Here is a 20,969-nt window from a genome sequence, read left to right as displayed (position 1 = left end):
ACCAGACTTTCCAGTTTAGAAGGAATAGCTGAAGCATTTGCTTCCAGAGTATTTGATAATGTGGTTTATAAATAATAAAAATGTCACCAAACTCTGGTAATATGAAAAGGGAATAAGATACTGATGCTAATGTCTCCCTGAAGTGTAAGTGATAGACACTAGAGTATTTTTTTCACACCTATATCTAGCTATATTAAATTCTTACATTAAACAAATGGGTTGAAAATTTGAAAATTACCAAAAGAAAAATTTTATTTGTCATCATTCTATTAAAAAACATCTTTGCCTCCAGCAAGTCTCTCTTTCTGAAAACCTACTTTTAGCCAGCCACTGCATTAGTCTTCTATGATGAATATTCTCATCTTTAGAGAATTTGTGTCAGCTCTCAACAATAATCACGCCAGAAACAATGAGACTTTTTTTCTTTGTTGCTGCAGCTGCACTAATGGAAAGATTGCCTCTAGCTGCCAGCTATGTGATGGCTACTGTTACAATGGTGGCACGTGCCAGCTGGACCCAGAGACAAATGTACCTGTGTGTCTGTGAGTATTTTATAACGTTGTGGGCATTTTATGATAACAACTTTAGATGTACATGGAATCCTTGCTCTATTGTTCTCCTTTCTTGGCATAACATATTTTAAATGAATGTTTCGTGGACATCTCTGATCAAGTATTGTTCCTCATTGGCTCATGTACTACAGAATCTCCTCCCTCATCAATTTGCTAGTGATTTCATATGAAAAATCTCATTCACTTCTTAGCATCATACCCATTTCAAACATTCAGAGGTCTTTGAACTTGGAAATGCCAGTAAAAATTGTTCTAATTTAATTGACCTTATTTACAATAGATATGTGAAACCCAGACATAATCATATTTATAAATATTTTGGTACTTAGGGCCATTCTTTTCAAAGTCTGTAAGGTATCTTTTCAAAAGTATAATACTATTTGATTTTTGTATCAGGTTTTGAGTGTTGTATTATGTAAACCTATTAAGCCCTTGTCTCTTTTGAAATACATTCCCTCGAATCTGGGTTTCTAAATGTTTGGAAAGTATTGTAGATTCTCTGCTCCTGAGAAAATCTGGAATTTAATATATTCCCTTTTCAAAGACCTGATTGTCCATAATGGAAAGCTTGAAATAAGACCATTCAACCTGTGTGATCTCTATTTTGAGTTTTCTTTTATCACTGCTTGACCAGAAGGATGATGCCCACATATGATCCACGTCTGCATTCTGTTCCCCACCTTGTCAGAATAGCCTATGATGAGTGTGTATATAAGAAATAAGTGAGCATACCTGGGAAAAATTTTGTTCATATGTTACTATTTCTGTATGAAATGAATTTGAAACATTTGAAAAAAAAAAAAGTCAGATGCTTTATTTAGCTGTATTTTACTGAAATTCTGCAGATGCTCTGTTGGGTTTAAAAGTCAGCGCTGTGACCAGAAAGAGAACCCTTGTGATCACTACTGTCAGAATGAGGGGATTTGCACTTTAACTGCGTTTAATGAGCCGAGATGCAAGTAGGTTTAACCTTCCACTTACCGCTAAGCTTTGTGTGACATCATTTCAGGCCACAGTTCATTGGTTTAAATCATGAACATCCACATGCTTTTCACAGTGTGTACTTAATCTCGGGGCTCATCTGTGTCATACACACTTAACCTTTGCTTTGCTCACCGACAAGTGTATGCACCACAGTCAGCTAGATTGTCTAGAAATATAATGGAGGGAATGAAAAATCTCGTGGAACTGTCTCATAAAAATACATTTGCTAGAACAGTGGCTTTTAATTAGAGGACAGAAGCAGGTGTTTTTAGACTTTATTACTCTACTGGATACTATAATTGGAATAGTGTCTTTTATTTAGTAACTGACTTTTCATTTCAAGTACTGATAAAACACATTATTTTGGCTCCCAAGATTTCAGTGCAACCGTCTTACCTTAATCAGTAAGACTTCTTTACGGAAGAAATAGGTATATGCTAAAATATTCCAGAAACTTCATTTCAAATCATTCTTTCTTGATTCAATTTGTTCGTAACAAATACATTCTTTTCCTCTGTGAAATCTCAGGGACCACCTTTGGGGGAGCTATCAACCTTCATAACAATGGAAGTTATTTTTGCATCTTGCATTTGAGCTTTAGAGATGGATCATATCTGACATCCTCCTTAATACTCCATGTCATAAACAGAAACCCTGATTGGCACCCAATAATAGCTCATGGTGGTGTCTCAGAGTATTTAGTAATGGTTTTAAGGCACAATTATATTAAATTTCAGATATTTCATTTCCAAAACTCTACAATTTTGTTCATAATGATCTATTTTGTTATTCAAGAAAATGTCATTCTTTACACAATAATTGTAAAAATATGGGAAGTGATTAAAATAATCACATAGGAAAAACTGATATTCTTCCTTTTTTTTTCTAAAAGATATTTGAATATGTTAAACCAATGTTCCTACATAAAATAATCCAGAAATACTCCTTTAAATATCAGTCTATAAAGTGTATATAAACTGACCTGTTAAGAAATTGATTCACTTCTTAGTTCATACTCAGGTTTAGTGCCTTATGCAGCTGAAGACAGAGAGGGGACCCTTCTTTAGTCTTACCTCTGCCTTGCCTCCAACCCAAATTCCTCCAGTCATTCAGCAAGTATTTATAAGACGCTGAAAGAGTGCTAAATCCTAGACAAATGAAGATGAATGAAATTTAACCCAAACATCAAGGAGCTCACAAATTAGTGGGTTTAGAAATTCATAAGCAACTAATTAACCTGTATTAATGCAGGTGTGAACACAGGAAAAAAGAGAGGGCAGTGGACTTTTAACAGGGCAGGTGATTTGTTTAAAATGGGAGATAGGAATACCCGGAAGACTTTACAGAAAAGGCAACCTCGTGCTGTCCATGTGGTTCAGGTAGTTCAGTGAGGTCGGGAAGAACATTCTGAAAAGAAAGAATAACATAAGCAGAGACATGGATGTGAGACTTAGTGGCCTCTCTGGGGAACTATGAGTGGTTTAATACAGCTAGAATGAAGGGTGACTGGAGAGTTGGGGAGGGGGGTGAGGAGTTAAAACTGGGAAGATAAATTGGAACCCGATTTATGCCAAAGTTAGGGGATTCCATAGGATCCTGAAAAGAATGTATAGCCAAAGTGATTTGAGGCAGAGCTGAAGGAGTTTGCTTTCGAAGGTGACACTTAGTGGCATGTGGAAGAAAGGGCTGGAGATCAGCTGCAGGGATCCCACACCAAAAGTCTGGCAGCACTTCAGGTGAAAAATGATGGATTCACAGTTAGTTCAGTGTTAGTAAGGTCAGGGTGCTCCTTGGCCAAACTTTGATCTAGGTACTTATGTTATCTCATTTTTAGGACCCTGGTAATGCCTGCTCTGGGGCCCAGTCTTTGTATTTCTTGTCCCTTTCTCACAATTCCCGGGCAAAGTATACATGACATTTCAGCACCACCCCCCTCCATAAATAGGTCTCAGGAACATGACCTGTCTAGAGAATGCCCTTGTGTCACCAGAATGAACATTTCTTGTGGGCATAACAGTCCACAGTAATGTTCTGTTCCACTTTTCACTCTTACCATGTATCATCAGAGGCACCTGACCTTGTAAGGTACAATCAGCCTCGGATTAAAATCAGCCAGGAAAAATATGTTAATCGGAGTGGCTCAGAGCAAACACCTTTTACTTTTGTGTATCTTTATTTCTATCTGCTTTGGGCTTAATGGAAATTTTGTCTGTGCTTTGGTTTTCCACACCCTAAAATTTATTCTGATGGTAGGAGTAATGCTTACTGAATTCCTCAAATCATTTAAGCCATGAAAGAATCGTAGAAGAGATAATGATATTCTGTTATTCACTCATTAATTCATTCATTAAATATGTATTGATAACCTATGATGAGTGAGGCCCTGTGTATATTCAGAAGGAGAATTAACAGCTAAAACTGATTTAGCAAATACCTGTTTGATTCTAAAGTCCTTGCCCTGGTTATAACTCTTATTCCATACTGCTTTCTTTGTGCTGACTAACTCCAATAAGGTTTTTACTTTTAAAGAGCTTAAAATTCATTTTGGGTAGATGAATGGATTTTAAAAAGTTAAAATACCATGTGATAATTGCTATACGGAAATATGACCAAAGTGTTGTGGTAAAACAACTGAATAGAGATCAGTTAATGATTACTAGGGGGAGAGAGAAAGGTTTTACAGATGAAGTGATATTTTAACAGTATTTTGAAAAAAACGTTTAGTTATTTTACAGGGGGAAATGGCTGAAAACCTTTCTTGAAAGAGGAATAGCACAGTGAGAGAATAGGTCTGAAAGTAGAAGATGAACGTTGTTGAGAATAGAACACAGGCTATGTGATATAATGGGGGTTAGGGGGAGATTAAAGAGATGTTTGGGGGCCAGTTTGTGAGGTACATTTTATGCATGACACAAGAGTGGGTTTATAGAAAGAAGACTGGAGAATTAAGAATAGAATTCTAGGAGACACCAATGTTTAATACTGTATTATGGAAGAATCAACAAAAAAATGAGAAGAAATAGAATTTGGAGGGGACTTGTCAAAGTGTAGGTTCTTCCAAGTCAAAGGAATAGAGCGTGTCCAAGAATATCAACTCCAGATAGTTCAAAGAGGATAAGAATACTAAGTGGTTTATTGAATTTTGCAATTAGATGGCCATTATGAGAGATGTTTTGAAAGTGCTACATGACAGCAACCAGATTATAGTTGGAAAAGTGAAAGGTAAGAAAGTAGAGAAGACTGTAGATTCCTTTCTGACTGTTTGGCTGTGGATTAAATGAAGGAAGAACAGTTGTAACTTCAAGGGGAAGTGGGATCTAAGGGAGAATATTTTTACAATAAGAAAGACATAAGTTTCAAGAGGATCATTCTTTCACTATTTATTAAGGGCCCATTGTTAAGTAACTATGAAGGATAGATGGTTCAGACACAGATATTATACTCATGTTTCTTAGAGTTAAAATTTCTAGAATATGGAAAATTTCCTAGTTTTACATAGGATACTTATAATTCATTTGGTACTAAAATGTAAATAAATAAAAATAAATTTAGTATGAAGTGTCTATGATCATGTAGAATACAAAAATTGTCCAGCTAAGAGAATATTAAGCCCTCAGGATCTCTTTCTCTCATAAGTGGAAATTTTTGGAAACACAGATTTTAGCTTCAGATTTCAATTGGTAGTGGTCATGTATCTTCAGATGAAAAGCTAGTATGCACTATTTCATCTAAGCGCCTTTACAGGAAACAAAAATTGCTTTAAGAAGTAAGATATAGTACTTGCTTTAGCTTTGTTGGTACTACGTTTTTCTTTTCTTCATAGAGTAAAAAACTATTGAATTGTACAGAACTTACACACATTTGGAAAGTCTACAAAGTATTCAGATCTATGAGGTTGACAGTTGTTTTCCACATAGAAATTTTATTACCTTATCTTTCAATTTAAGTAATAGATTTGTTCTTTGAAAGCCTTCACTTTTGTCTCTTGATGGCCCTTTTCACTTATTACTATGTGCGGAGGAAAAGAAAACTCCAAAGAAAAGCCGAGAAAAAATGAAAATTTGAAGGCTTTTTTATGTTTATTTGGAGAGAGTTTTGACATTTATTAAAGAAGGTATATTGAACAATGTTAAAGCCAAACTTTAAAAAATTAATATGTGTGATTTTGACAATGTTTGTATTGTTAAACAATTTTTGTTGTGAGATATAGAAATGATTAATCCTGTGAACTCAATAACAAGTTAACTATGTCTTCCTACTTCTAAAATTTCTCCCTAGCGTAAGACTTTCATTAATATTGAATTTAAGTTTTTTTTTTAAACATAGACCAACCTCCACAGCATTATCTCCCAGCAGTACCCACAGCACATTTCACCCTCCAGTAGTAAAGAAATGCTTGTAGCTACACTACTTCTCCTACCACTGTGGACACAAGCACATACACAGCCTCACCACATAGCCATGGAACCATTCCACACCTAGACGTTTTTGCTTAAATAGCTCACTGGACCCAAATGTCTCTCCTGCCTTTTTCCACTTTACTCTTATTATCCCACTAGTCTCAACACAGGATTATCTCTTTGTATATAGCACGTGGCAAGTGAATAGTAAATATTAATTGACTTGGACTTAACTGAAGTTTTTTAAAAGAGAAGAATCAAATATTCAGGATTCTCCAGAGAAAAAGAAGCAATAGGATATATATCATATGTATCATATATCATATATATTATATATATAAATGGGGAGAGAGAGATATTTATTATAGGAATTGACTCACCCAATTATGGAGGTCAAGAAATCCCAGGATCTACTGTCTGCAAGCTGGAGAACAGGGAAAGCTGGTGGTGTAATTCAGTCCAAATCTAAAGACCAGAGAACCTGGGAAATGATGGTGTACGTCACAGTCTAAGTTCAAAGAACTAAAAACCAGGAGCATTAATGTTCGAGGGCAAGAGATGACGGATGTCCCAGCTCAAGCAGAGAGAGCAAATGTGCCCTTCCTCTGCCTTTTTGTTCTATTCAGACCCTCAGCAAATTGGATGATGCCCATCCTCACTGGTGAGAGTGGTCTTCTTTACTCAGTCTAATTCAAATACTTGTTTCTTCCCAGAGACACCCTCATAGACACACCCAGAAATAATGTTTTGCCAGCTATCTGGGCATCCCTTAGGCCAGTCAAGTTGACATAAAATTAACTTATACACACAAGTGATATATCTATATGTGTGTATGTGAATTTTGCTTTTTTGTCAGTATTTTGAGATGAATTGTGTTCAAAATTCATATGTTGAAGCTCTATCTCCCAGTACCTCAGAATGGGACTGTATTTGGAGATAGGATCTTTAAAGAGATGAATAAGTTAAAATGGGGGTCATTAGGGTGGGCCCCAATCCAATGTGACTGGTGTCCTTATAAGAAGGGGAGATTTGGATACAGCACACACAGGGGAAGACCATGTGAAGATATATAGGAAGAAGATGGTGGTAAGCCAAGGGGAGAGGCCTCAGAAGAAAGCAAACCTGCTGACACTTTGATCTCAAACTACTATTACTTTGTTTTCTATTCATTCTGTTTCTTTATGCAAATATACATTTGCAGAGTATTATATACTAAAATGAAATCATATGATAGATACTCTTTCATGTTTATTTACTTTGCAATACATTATGAACATCATTCCATGTCAATCTACATAACTAGATGCTTTTATTCTTAAGGTTACATTGTCTGGACTTTTCCAATTTTATTAAATAAACCAGCTATCATTCGATAATTAGGATTTTTTTGTTAGTTTGTTTCTGTGTTTTGTTCTTTTTTAAAATTATTTTTTCCTAGGATAAAAACTTCTGTCTTTAAATATCTGTGTGCTTATCTCATTAGTTTTCTAGTATCAACACCCAGAAGAAGAAATATTCAGTGTGAAAGTATAGACTTTATTAATCAAACTAGCAATGATTTGGGGCAAGTTACATTGTCTCTTTGTGTCACATTTTCCTTGTCCATAAGGTGATGGGTTTAGACTAATTGTTCACTAATATACTATAAAACTATAAAGTATGATGTATTTAATCAGAGTCCCATTTGAATTTTAGTAATTTTTTAAAAATTGGGTCAGAGTCACAACCCCAGATACCAATTCTCTCAAAATTCCTCTAAAATATCTATAAAGACACTGAGAAAACAAAGATTCCCATTAGTAGCAGAATTAAAAATAACAAAGCCTTTATTATTAAAACTGTGGAGTAACTGAAGGGCTAATCATAAAATTCCTGGGTCACAATTAAATATTTGTATTTAATTTTTCTCTGTGATTTTATGATCTATTTTCCTTATACTTTAAAATAATGTGCCAGAATATATCAGGTTATATAAATAGCTTATTTATGCCTAACTTCAAGTGAGGTAATAACCTTTTCCACCTATTTCTTATTATCGACCCCTAGTCTAGTATCAATAGATCCACAATCTATAAGAACTAGAAACCTAAGTGTCTGTCCCTTGGTTTCTTCATATTTTGTCCATTTAGATAACAAAAATACTGGTGATTTTTTTCTTCCCATATTAATTCATCAGCAAATTTTTATTGAATACCTACTATATACCAGAAAACAACCTAGGCACTGAAGTTTTTATCAGTGAACAGACAAAAATATTTGACTTGTGAAGCTTAAAGATTAATGACCATTATTGGTGGAATTTGGGGAATATTTCCTTTAAAATCAATTTTCTGTATAATTCACCTTCTTTCTCAAAAACAAAAGAAAAAAATAAGTTTAAAATTATTTTTTATCAACTGAAAACAGAGAACCAAAAAGATCTAACTCTGATATTACACTGGTTTTGAAATCATACCAATTCAGGCCCACACTGTTTTGAAAATAGCAGTATGGCAAAATTCCAAGACATTTCTTACTATATATATTATTGCTTCTTGCCCGTAGCAGGACCAATTCTCTGTGTGGTCAAAAACAATTTAGCACTGTTAGTTTTTTATGTTTTGCTTCTTCATTTCAAGCAGAAGCTAAAAATAACTTTCTGTGAGCATTTTTCCCCAATCTATTATTTGTTATTCCCTTTTTTTCCTTTTTTTTTTTTTTTTTTTTTGGTTTGGTTATGTTTATTTGAGCATCTGTTTTGTTTTGTTTTCTGGTTTTTTTCTTTTTTCCTCTTTTTTTCTTTTTTTGGAAACATGATTTTCCTTTCTCTGATCATCTGCAGGAGTGTGTGGTTACATTTTTCATATTACCCTATGATATTCCATATTTTATGGCTAGAATTGACTTCTCATCTCTGTGTGGCCTTTTGACATGGAGCATATTTCTATGAAACTGGCTTGGGAATGCTGCTTGTTTTACTCCATGGCCCTTCTAAATGTACATGTCTGTTTCTCTCTGGCAGATTGTAAATTCCTTTAAAGAAGAGGTTGTATCTGATTTATCTATTTTGCCTCAGCAGCTAGCATGCATTCTGTGTGTAATATGTGCTTAACTAATGTTGCTAAAAAATACTGTCCTGGTGCCTGTGTTGTATTGTGAAATCTGACAGCCTATGATATAAGCATCTTTCTATCATCATTGTAATACCACTTCTTACTTCATTAATACATTTTCAAAAACTGCAAGAGTCAGAAAAAAATTAAAAAGTGATTCATTTCATTATGATTTTTGGTTCTCTTTCTCATCTTTATGATATCTTCTAAAACTACCACAGGAAGTTTTCTGAGCATTCTGGAACTGAGGTTAAATATCTCTCTACAAAAGGAACTAAATAGGCTTTTAACTTACCCATATTAACTTATTAGTAAAACTTAATGGTATTAATTTTTGTTCTCTCTTCTCCTTGACTTTTGTTTGTGGTTTTTACTCTGGTATTTTCTCTCTCTCAAAAAAAAAAAAAAAAAAGTAAGAAAAGAAAAGAATGAAATAGAGGAAAGTAAGTTGTAGCCCCTGCCCTTGAGGAACTCTGATCTATTTGAGGAAAGAGATGAGACAAGAAGGAATGTGGCAGGGGCTCTGGGGATGTGAGTGGTGTAAGATAAATGGTGCTTCTAGGGGAGTATTAGACAATAATGTTATATACTGAAATAGTTCTGAGGAACATAGTATGCTTAGCTAGGAATTTGAAATTTATTCCATAAGTCCATAAGCAGTAGGGGAACACTAATAACATTTGACATATGAACTATCTCAATCGTGTGTGTGTTTTTAAAAGGTCTTGATGTCATGGTGCTCTGCTGGAACAAGAAGCCCTGGGTTTGAAAAAACAGATTTTAAAATGAATCCCAATTTACAAAGGAAAGGGAGACAATTTTTTAAATTAAAAAAATGGCTTTTTAAAAGTGATTTGTTGGTAAACAGGGCACAAAAAAAGAGCCAAAAGATAGAAGACCTTATTATATCTTGGAATTGCAGTTTGTTTTGTTGGTTTCGTTTTTCTTCTCTTTGCCTCATTTGTCATCTTAATGTGGAAATACTGATAGCATCTACTTCCTAAAATTATTTTGAGGAATAAGAAATGTAATACCTGTTTAAAAAAAAAAAACAGAATATTGTTTTCAACATAGTAAACACTTTAAAAAAAAGTAGAACCTTAAAACTGTTCTAATAGACCATACATAAAATCATCAGTACTTGGCATAATTTGGGCTTCTGGGAGTTTGGAGGCAAAAAATAAACTGTGCAGTTCTTAAAAAGTGCTCGTTATTAAAAATAAGCAAAATATGGCATAAATAAAAGATTAGAAGTGTGATGATTGTGATAGTAGTAGTGACTGAAAGGGGAACTACATAATTAAGCTCAAGTCCCATGAGGGACACGAGAGAAAAAAAGGGCAGCGGGTCCACCCTCAAACACGTCAGGAAACACACAGGAACTAGCTTTTGAAACATTTTCAAAGCAGATTTTAAAAACTCAGAGGGATGCAAAATGAATATACAAGTACCAAAGGGACATTCATTAAGTGAATGATCTGAAAATTAGTCATTTTGTCATTTTCTTTGGTTTTGTGATTGTTCCATCTAATTATTTTCTTAAAAGTTTAGCATTGTTTTCTAAGTCCTTAAGGTGAGAAACACATAAGGAAATGTACAGGTACTAGGGAAACCTCTGTTGGGGTTTTGGGGAAGAAGATAGTGAGTTTCGTTTCTGTCACACATTTTTAAAAGGTAGGAATTATTCTTCTATAATACAACAGCTAATTAAGGCCTGGGTATTTCAAACTACTAGCTCTGCTGAAAGGAGAGGGCACGTTCTACTCTTCAGGCCTCTGCTGTCAGGCTGAGCAACGCTCCTCCTTGTGGACCAGCGACCCTGTGGCCCCATAGAGAATATTTGAGAAGAGCCCAAGGAAGCTGTCAGGAGTGATTTCAAACAGATCACAACTTTTCAGCAGGGGTTTTGAGCAATTCAACTTTAGCAGCCTGTGTTGTCCACTTTTCAAGAGTCAGGTCATTGCATGTCCCTTATTTGTTTTCTGCCCCGTGGCATATTTTCAAAGCACAGAATGTGAAACGTGCATGTATTTTGGAACAGTAAAGGCCAGGAAAATCTGTCACATCAGTATCTATCCTTTATGATCCCAAGTAACAAGTTGTAGCTTGTTCTAGCTTTCACCATGCTAATCATGTCATGGGGAAAGACACAGAATACAGATATATTTTTCTATGAAAGTTTAAAGTCCAGTTTGTGCTTTGAGAGTACAGGTGGCGCTGCCTAACAGAGAACAATTATTGCATAGTTACACATTGGGCAGCTATTGTTATGAAGCTTTGATGTAGTCACCTTATTTTCCCTTGATTCTGGGACATGTTCTTGGCCTTTAATATAATCAGTAAGTAAATCAGAATAACCAAAGAAACCATATGCAATATAACTACATAGTATTTTCATTCGTGTACTTGTTACCACTTTAACAATTTACATTATTTTTCTCTCTATTAGACTGAGTTCCCCAGATTTTACTGCTATGAAAAAGCACAAATTTCAGATGCTTTTAACAATGAAGGTTTATTTCCTGCTCATGTTCTATCCTGGAACAAGTCAAAAAAAATAAATCAATAAACCTCCAACCTACTACTTAATTCCAAACCAACTTTATACAATTTTAAGAAAAGGATCAGAGGAATATAGATTAACCAGCAACATTGGTTTAAGAGTAAAAAAATAAATGAAAAATTCCTTACATTATCGTCAGTTAAGGAAATATTTTCTTCTTTTTCACACTGGAATAGTAGCAGAAGAAAGCCATTTTTGTTAAAGGAGTATAGAAATTTTAGCCTAATACTTCTTCCACTCAGCATACAAACAAAAATTATAATTATATTGATATTAGTGTGCCATATACAAGCTTTAAATTTAATATTCATAGTATTATTTATCACTTGAGTTAAATTAACTTAGAGGGTGTGTAAATTTTATATACATTGTATCATTTAATCTTTCAGGAAGCCTAATTTTTTTTTTAACTTTTATAATGATCAACTTGCCTTGCAAAAAGGAAAAAGAAAAAGAATGGAAGGAAGAAAGGGAGGAAAAAAGAAACAAAGTAAAGAAGGAAGAAGAAAAACTTTGAGGTAGTAAAAGGAAAACATACAATAGAAAGATAAAATATAAAATAAGAAAGGAAGGGGATTTAAGGGGAAAACAAAGGTTAAAGCATAAGAGGCTAGATCTGTGGGAAATGTGTGACAAAAGTGGGAGTATTGCTCTCCCTTGTATTATAAGCTAAAAAACCAAAGTGGGTGAATTGCTAGAAGATATATCCTTTGTGAGGAGGGGAGACTAGATTACAGTACAGTTGTGTCTAATTCCAAAACTTACACATGCCATTTGTGTCACACCATACCAGCACTTTAATTTTACACAATTATTTAAGTGACTAAATTGAATTAAATTACATTTAACTACATATTTGTTTGTATCATTTTTATATAAAACTGGTTTCCATGTCTATTTACCCATCAGGCAAACGCCTTTAGAATTTTTGTCAGGGAAAGAAGATAAACGTTTCTTAGTTAGCTGCATCATGGGACAAGAACGGAAGTGTCACACAATTTACAACATTGAATAAGTAAAATTTTACATGTCCAAGTTGCTAAAATGTGATCATCTAATTTTATAAAAGGAAGAATTAATAAATAGATTAATGAAGGAAGGGAGGGAGGGAGGGAAGAAAGAAGGGAGGAAGGGAGGGAGGGAGGAAGGAGGGAGGGAGGGAGGGAGGGAGGAAGGAAGAAAGGAAGAAAATATTTGCCTGTTACTGTGGTTCTTACATGTTAAGTGTTTTTCATAGTGGATCAATATTCTTTTCAGTGAGAAATGACTAGTAACTAGCTGAAAACATGTACTTAATGAATGGAGCTATATATTCTTCATAGAATGGGATATGACACACGTATGTGTATTCATATGAGTTCAACCATGCATCCTCCATGCCTTCATACATTCGTTCATTCATTTTAACAAACAACAAACATATTGATTGACCAAACCTACATACTGACCATGTGCTCAAGAAATGAAGAAATATAAAAATGAATAATAGATGACCCCTACCTTTAAGTAATCAGTCTAGCATAGTCATAGGCAAAGGCATATTTAGAGATTTATAAATGCATATATAAATAGAGAAATGCAAAAATAGAATGTACCATATTTATGATTGTATGTGGATCAAATATGTAAAGATATTTATGACTGCCCCCAAATGGCAATTCTCCATAATGTAAAATACTACTGTAATATTCTATAGCCTTTTAGATTTATTGAAGATATTTATCTAAACTTCCTGAATCAATTTTTAGACTACTGCCTGCATAAACCTTCTCACCTTGAGTCAGGGAAGTAATATAACACTTGGATTAGGAAAGAAATGTGTGTTAATGGCCATCTTTTGTCATAAGCCTTCAGATGTTTCTGTTTGCAACATGTTCCTATAAGTGTTGAACAAATCTGGTGAGTGTTTTATGACTAATTGACATTTATGCAGCGTAGACAAATTTGTTAATTCATACTGACACTTGATTTTAGCAAGTCATTTCAATTTTTTTCATTTACTCTTTTTTTGATTGCTTGTTTTGTTTTAAAACAATTTAAAAAATTTTAAAAACTTGTGAAATGCAGGTCCTAGATTTTGAGGAAGGCTGAATGGTGGTAATTGGGAAGGTGGTATCGATACGAATACAGTGTACCTTTATCAATTAAAAATGTTTGCCTCTAGAAACCTTTGGTGTTACCTTTTGATGGATATGTAAAAATCTTGTAACTAGAACAAAGGCTATACTGAAGTATCAGAAAGGAGGTGACTATCTGTATATAGGAATTATTTCCCAATGATTTAGACTATAAACTAAAGTGGCTAATATCAATATCTCAGCATATGTGCACTACAACTGAAAATAAATATTTTCTAGAGAATTAGAGTTATATATCTCACTTATAAAGACATTCACACTCTCAAAACCTTCTGTTAACACTTTCTGATATCCCTACCATTGCCCCAAATTTGTATAGGACTAATATGCCTTGAACGATATTTAATAACTGCAGTTGACTATGCCAGATATTGCCATTATAATTTGTTTCAGATTTTACCATGTTGCGCCACAGAAACCCTATGAACTAGGAAGGGTAGTCATTGGGTTTTCATAGAAAAATTCCTTATTGTTTACTCTTATTTTGTGCTAAAACATAAAATATTCAGGTATAAGATTAGTCACTTTGTCTGCATAGCACTAAGCATGGAGATTTCCAACCCCACCTCCCAGCCCCCATGGCTTGATATGTTCTTAAGCCAGTTTTGGAATTGGTCATTCATCGTGGCATCATGTAGACAGAACTTTCCACTTGTATTACAGCATACATTGCTTTTCTTCCCACCTTCATCTATAGAATTATAACCACCGTTTCTAATGTAATACCCTACATTTATGTCTTCAATTTTATCAACCATATTACTTAATACTAATTTTATGATTGTTCCTTTTCCTTTTGAGTTCATGCATGTAATATATTAATTTAAGTAGAAATCATCTACTCACTCTGAAAAAAACACTTTATGCCTTTCAGATCTGCTTTTAATAAAATTTCCTGGAAAATATCTAGATAATAAAAGTTTTACATTACTAGAGATTTTGTTCTTTTTTTAATATTTATTGAGTCATCATTTCACACTTTAGTGGCCATTTCTACTCAGGTGGCCTGCATAGAATTTTGTGTTTAAACATTTCTAACTTAAACCAGCCAATCTTAACAAACTTCCTTTTATGGATAACTTCTTGGCAAACTAGATTTTATCTTTTCTTTTATATTTCTCCTTCTTAAAATAATCACTTTAAATAATCCACTTTGTTAATTTTATTTCTTTCATTGTCACTTCTTCAACTGAAATTTCTCATTAATTTTTACTTTTCCTAAAATAATTGTTGGTCAGAGTTTATTGAACATCTCATTATTATTTTACTTCATCACATTAACCCTTCTCAGAAATCAAAAACTCTTTCTGACCAAATGTCCTTAATATTAAAGTAAGATTAGCTTTGTCTTACTAATTTTATCAATACTAGGTAACACAATGATTTAATGTAATATTTTAAAACTAGGCATTATAATATATAATTATAGAGTTGAACCAATTATACTTATTACAACAAACAAATATTTAAGATACTAACTTAAGCTTTTTGAAGAAAACAAAGCAGGGTAATACCTAGCTATTTCTATGTTAGAAATAACAGTCAAATTTTGATAGAGAATAGTGCTAAATAAATAGAAATTGTAGTACAAAGCTGTGTGTGTGTATATATATGTGTGTGTGTATATATATACACACATATATATATCTACCAAATGAATGAAATATAGAGTGAATTGTTGTGGAAGTTCAAAATTGTACTGAGTAATAATATAGATAAATTTATAATTGATGGATCTTGGATCTATAAAGGTGTTTTAAACACATCTACAGTATTTTGGAATCAACACAAAAATGTGAAGTTGGTATCAAGAAGGATATTAACACCCTTCTATAACATGTCCCTCACTGTCACTGCCAGAGACAGAATATCAGGCATTACTGACCACAGGTCTGAGCCGGCGTGGTAATTCTAACAATTTTACTACTCAGAAAATGCACTGATTTTCCTTTGTTCAGATAATATTTCTACTTTCTTATTAAGTGACTGTACTCTCTTGGTCATGAGGGAGTAAGGAAAAGCATTTTTCCTACTACTGCGTTAAATTAGAAGGATCATAATAACTCCACATTTTATTTCTACCTCTTATTAGCTATGATTTTTCAGGAAAATCATTTGAACACATACTTCTCCATTTCATAAGATGAATAATTCCAACTCATGGGTTATTATAGAAGCTGAATAAGAATATTTTTCATATGAAAACACTTATCCTAGGACCTGGCACAAAGTTCAGTAAATGTTAATTGAACTTTATGCAAAATTTTATATCAAAGGTAGGATAGAAAATTTTTGAAGCATGTTAAAAAATTATAAATCTTTATGTATATATGAAATAATTTTATCTCAGAAAATTGGGAAACAATAACAGATGAAAAAATGTTTCAAAGTCAAGTTAACAAACTGGTGAATTAATATATAAATACCCTTTCCAAATGCAATAAAACTTTTTGCATTTTGCAATACAGCAGTCTGCAAGAAGAGGGGGGCAAAAATGTGCTGGGAGCTACATAGGGTGTAAAGCTTTAAAGTTAAGAATGCCATGCAAATGTAGTCATGTTCTTCCACCAAAAGAGTGAAATTTTCAGAATTAATCAGAAAAAAAAAAATTTGCCACTGACTTTTAATGTTTGAATTTTCATCACTGTATGAAAATACTGTTTTATAAATCTGATGCACAAAATGTAGTCATATTTTTATTTTTATTGAATGAGATTTTTGGAGCACCGAAACATGCATGGCACTCTGCACAAGTTTTCTAAGGCTCCTTTAATCCCTTGTGCCATATTTTTTTTTCCCTGTGTGTAGAAAGAAAAGGGTATATTAAAAGATTTTTCATTCTGAATGTTTCCATCATCATGGTTAATAACGGCAGCCTAGCATATAAGAGGAGAAATTCAATTTCAAATTGCTTTAAGGTTTACCTTTGAATTTCACTTTGGTCAGAAGAGTCCCATGACCTTTAAATTTGATGAAAAGAGGGAGCAGATATTAATCTCATTATTTTATTTTGAAGTCCTCCCAAAACAAGTGACTCTAGATGACATTTCCACAAAATGACATGAGTAGTCCACGTAAGTTGATCATTATTACAGTGAAAGACAGTACCTAAGATTTTAATACACTTTCAGTATTTTATATCTGATTTCAATTCCTTTTGTAAAATCTCTCTGCTACTTCAGAGTTCTCATTGTTTTGGACAGTTTAATTATATGTCTTATATTTATGCTTGTATTGTAAAAACTGTTTCTTTTTAAAGATTATATATTTATTCCCTTATATATGCCAAACTTATTTTGATAGTCCAAAAATATTTACTGTGCTTCCTAGTAATATATGCTACACTATTACCTTTACACAAAGGTACTCCCCCTGTTACAGAAAATTACAATTGAAATATAGAATATTGTAACTATACAATAATTGCACACACTGTTAAAGAACACAATAAGTTAACTATCCAAGCATTTCATATAGTAACATTCAGATGAGAATTAGTTACCCCAAACAAAAATCCACTCAGTTACTTTCAGGTACTATGTTAAGAACTTCTACCAGTGTCATTTAACCTTTTGAACAGTCTTGCTGGGCATGCATACTATTATTCCTATCCTAAATTTTTTTTAAATGATTGAACAATATTTGGTATAAGAACAAAATCTGTGGGAACATAATAATTTATCTCAAATATCTCTTGAAGTGTGATTTGTGAAGTACTTGCATCAGGCTCACTTTGTTAAAATGCAGATTTCTGGCCACAGCTCCAAGCTGCTTAATGAAAATCTCTGGTATATGGGCCTCCAGAATTTCAACTTTAACACATTTTTCAGTTTGATAATCATTAGTCTAACCTAGAACATAAAGGGAAGAATAAGATTAGGAAAACAATATAACGATAAACAATCTTTCTTTTTAATGTCACTGGCCGTGGAGAGAAGGGGAGAAATCAAAAAGACTGTTTTTGAAGCAAATATCTTCATACGATAATGTGAAAAGAGAAGGATAAATAATTGTTCGAATAAATAAGAATCTATCTATCTTTCTATCTACCTGTCTATCCATGATCCAACAATACTTTCATGAATCCAAAATTCATAAAAGTGTTTAAAAAGTTAAATAATTCAGAGTGGTATAGTGATCAAACACATAAGAAAAAGAAGCTGATTTTCATTGTCCTAAGGTAAAGGGCAGTGGGGGAAATAACTGTAGAATAAATTTAAAAGGAAGGATATACAGATGTTTGTGATAGTAAGAAAAAAAATAAGATTTCTTGGGAGGACCATGCAGGACTAACTCAAAGATAATTGTCCAGGGATGAATAACAGGGAGCAGTAGATTGCAACAGTACAGATTAAAGATGACTAGGGCATGGACTACGGATTTTTCTTGACGAACAATGACAAAGACACAGATGCCAGAAATTATTATAGTCAGCATGATTATGCAAATAATTCAGAGGGGAATTTGGCTGGAAATTTTGATGATTCACACACATTTCAATTCTTAAATGATCTGCCATTAATGGCTTTGATCACTGTAGTCTACTCAGAGAATGAAGATTTATGAATTTCTATAAAGACAGTAAAAATACTTGGTCTTAAATCAACCGTTGGAGGAAGTACTTGTGGAGCAGCAAATGCCTTAAGTTGTAGTTTTGTAAGGTAGGCAACAAGAATAATGACTTCTATTTGATTTAATATCTCAAAAGAGATTATTTTTTTTAAAACTGTAACAAATGTAGACAAGTGGAACATATTTTATATTTGGCCATAAAACATTATTTTATAAGGAGTATAGGGAAAATTGCAAGGTGATCATCAGTTGATTAAGATGCAGAACTGTTAAAATTAATTATTTCTCCAGCACAGTCTTTGAGAGTTACTTCCAGTATGTAATAAATAAAATATTCCCTGAAAGCTAAGAAGTTAAGTGTGCTTCCACAATGCAAAAGAGAGGAACATCACGACCACTAGCAAGTGATATATTTTATCTAATATAAATACTGGGCTCCAAGCTATGGATAAAACAGAAAATTACTCAATACTGTTAATAAATACCACCTATCCTACTTAAATAATTTCAGAGTTTGGAATAAACATCACAGTATCCTGATCTTCTTTGTTTAAAAATCTCTCTCTGCCCTTCTGGAGTTCTAAAGGCATATTTTTAATAACTTCCTAAAATACTTAAAACACATGATGCTCATATCAGAACATCTTATCAATTAACATTTATTCCTCCAATTGCTGAGCAATTCCATTTTCTGACTTCCAAGCATCTCAGTGTTATGATGAGCCCAGAGGTTCTTATCTCTATTAACACAACAAAATATATCTCAGATCATTTATCTTGCTTAACGTGAACCTGATTTAGGTTGCTGTTGTTACTGTTGTTTTTTAATCAAAGGAGGTAATGTAAAGAGCAAATTTTGATATTTTAATTTTAAAATAGCTTTGTACACATCAGTTATATAATAAAATTACCAAGCAGTCAGTATTATTTTTTTCACTGGAGCATGTAAAATATCCTCAGTGGTCAATTAGAAAGATTTGACAAATGTAAAGCTACATAAAACAAAAAGACTTTTGCAATGATTAGGATTCATTCTAACGACATGTTTGCAAAATTTGCCTTAACATCTTATTTTGAATTATCTTTGGACTGTGTCAAGAATTAGGAACTGAAGAACTGGAACAATTTTCTAGAACATTCAACTGCAAAACCACAACTAAGGAAGAAAAGAAATGATTTTTTAAAATCAATGATTTTATTGGTTGTTCACTTTATTATAATTATTTGAAATATGCTCATTTCATTACCTCACTTCAGTAATACAGACAGGGTCATAGACCTGGCCTTAAAATTTATTTACCTATTTTAATGATTTACTTGTAGTATGGTATATAATAAATGTGATATATAGAAAATATATATGTAAGCTTTTTATAAAGGATCTAAATAAAAAATCAGGATAATGCATGAGTGATGACTTAATAATAATATAATGATATTAATTTTCATTGAAATCATGCTCCATACTCATAGTTTTATAATATCATTATTAATCAAATAATTATATTCTTGAATAGTAACATTACTGTCAATTATTCTGAAGTTAATGTATGCTTTTATGAAACAAATTTTTGTTTTTATAATTTGAGTTTGTCAATATGATGATTTTATGAGATTTTGCCCTTGTGTTAGGACACCCGATACTGTCTTCACAAATACCACAAATAATTCACATGGCATCATAGAAGCCTAGTTCCAAAACAGCTTCAGCTATTTGAATTGACTATGACAGAATTGGAAGAGACCCAGAAATGGCAGTTATTTAGTTTGGCCACCATGCCCAAAGATATCTACTTGGAATAGTTCTGGAAGCTGTTCTTTTACTGTGTACAACTTTTCGTGATATGGTGGTATTTGACAGTCATTTTAAATAAGAACTGAAGCCAATTAAATTGTTTCTCTATGGATTTCCTTTGACAGATGCATGGAGGCATCTTGTGTTAGCCAGCAGACATTGTTCAAATATAGCTAAAACCATTCCAGCATTTATTTTGATACAATCAGCTAATTATATGGTTGTGATTTATGTTTAAATGAAGGATTTTAATCAAATCTATTATTTTAATCCTCTGCGAGACTTCCCATCATAATGTCATGGTTCCTATATGGGAAAGACAACTTCTCCGAATGAAAACTTGGGCATATTGTCTTGATTTCATGGGACTAGAAGTATGATCTTAAATGGGAAAGCACTATATTTCCCTATCTCTGATTAAAAGAGTAAAAATTGTGCAGTTTGAACTATGAGACATATGACCATTTGCTGTTTGGTTGTTAGAACCAGAAAAAATAAATCACAGAAACTTAGTAAAGAAGGATTTGCTTGACAGGCAAACTCAATCTTTATAGTGGCATAATTTTCAGTACGTCTCAAATTAATCTCAATTCTTAATTAAAATTTCAGTTTTGTTATAAAATATGCCAATTTTAAGTTTAACATAGAATAAAGAAAAATGACTATAAACTTAAATTTTAAAAAGTATTTTAACAAGTGAAGTCCAATTGAAGTTACCCTCAGCATGCTGACAATATGCAGGAAATCAGCAGAAATCTCTATCTAAAATTCATGAATCTGTGATAGCAGGCTCTTCCTTCATTTCATTTGGTTAAAGTTACTACATTAGCAGACTTGTGGGTTTTGTTACTCA

At 33.0% G+C, this 20,969-nt stretch overlaps 1 protein-coding gene across 1 annotated transcript in view; it reads left to right on the top strand.

The window, feature by feature from the left end:
• Positions 1-20,969, top strand: part of LRP1B (LDL receptor related protein 1B) — a gene marked incomplete at its 5' end in the record, with an annotated part of 1,521,642 nt that overhangs the window by 1,486,748 nt on the left and 13,925 nt on the right. The window contains one exon of the mRNA XM_061199746.1: positions 438-542. Within this exon, the coding sequence (XP_061055729.1) occupies positions 438-542 (105 nt within the window). The remainder of the gene's footprint in view (positions 1-437; positions 543-20,969) is intronic.

This window comes from Eubalaena glacialis, chromosome 1, assembly GCF_028564815.1.
Source record: "Eubalaena glacialis isolate mEubGla1 chromosome 1, mEubGla1.1.hap2.+ XY, whole genome shotgun sequence".
NCBI classification, from domain to species: domain Eukaryota; kingdom Metazoa; phylum Chordata; class Mammalia; order Artiodactyla; family Balaenidae; genus Eubalaena; species Eubalaena glacialis.
The sequence above is the reverse complement of the archived record's forward strand: the minus strand, read 5'-3'. Positions and strand labels throughout refer to the sequence as shown.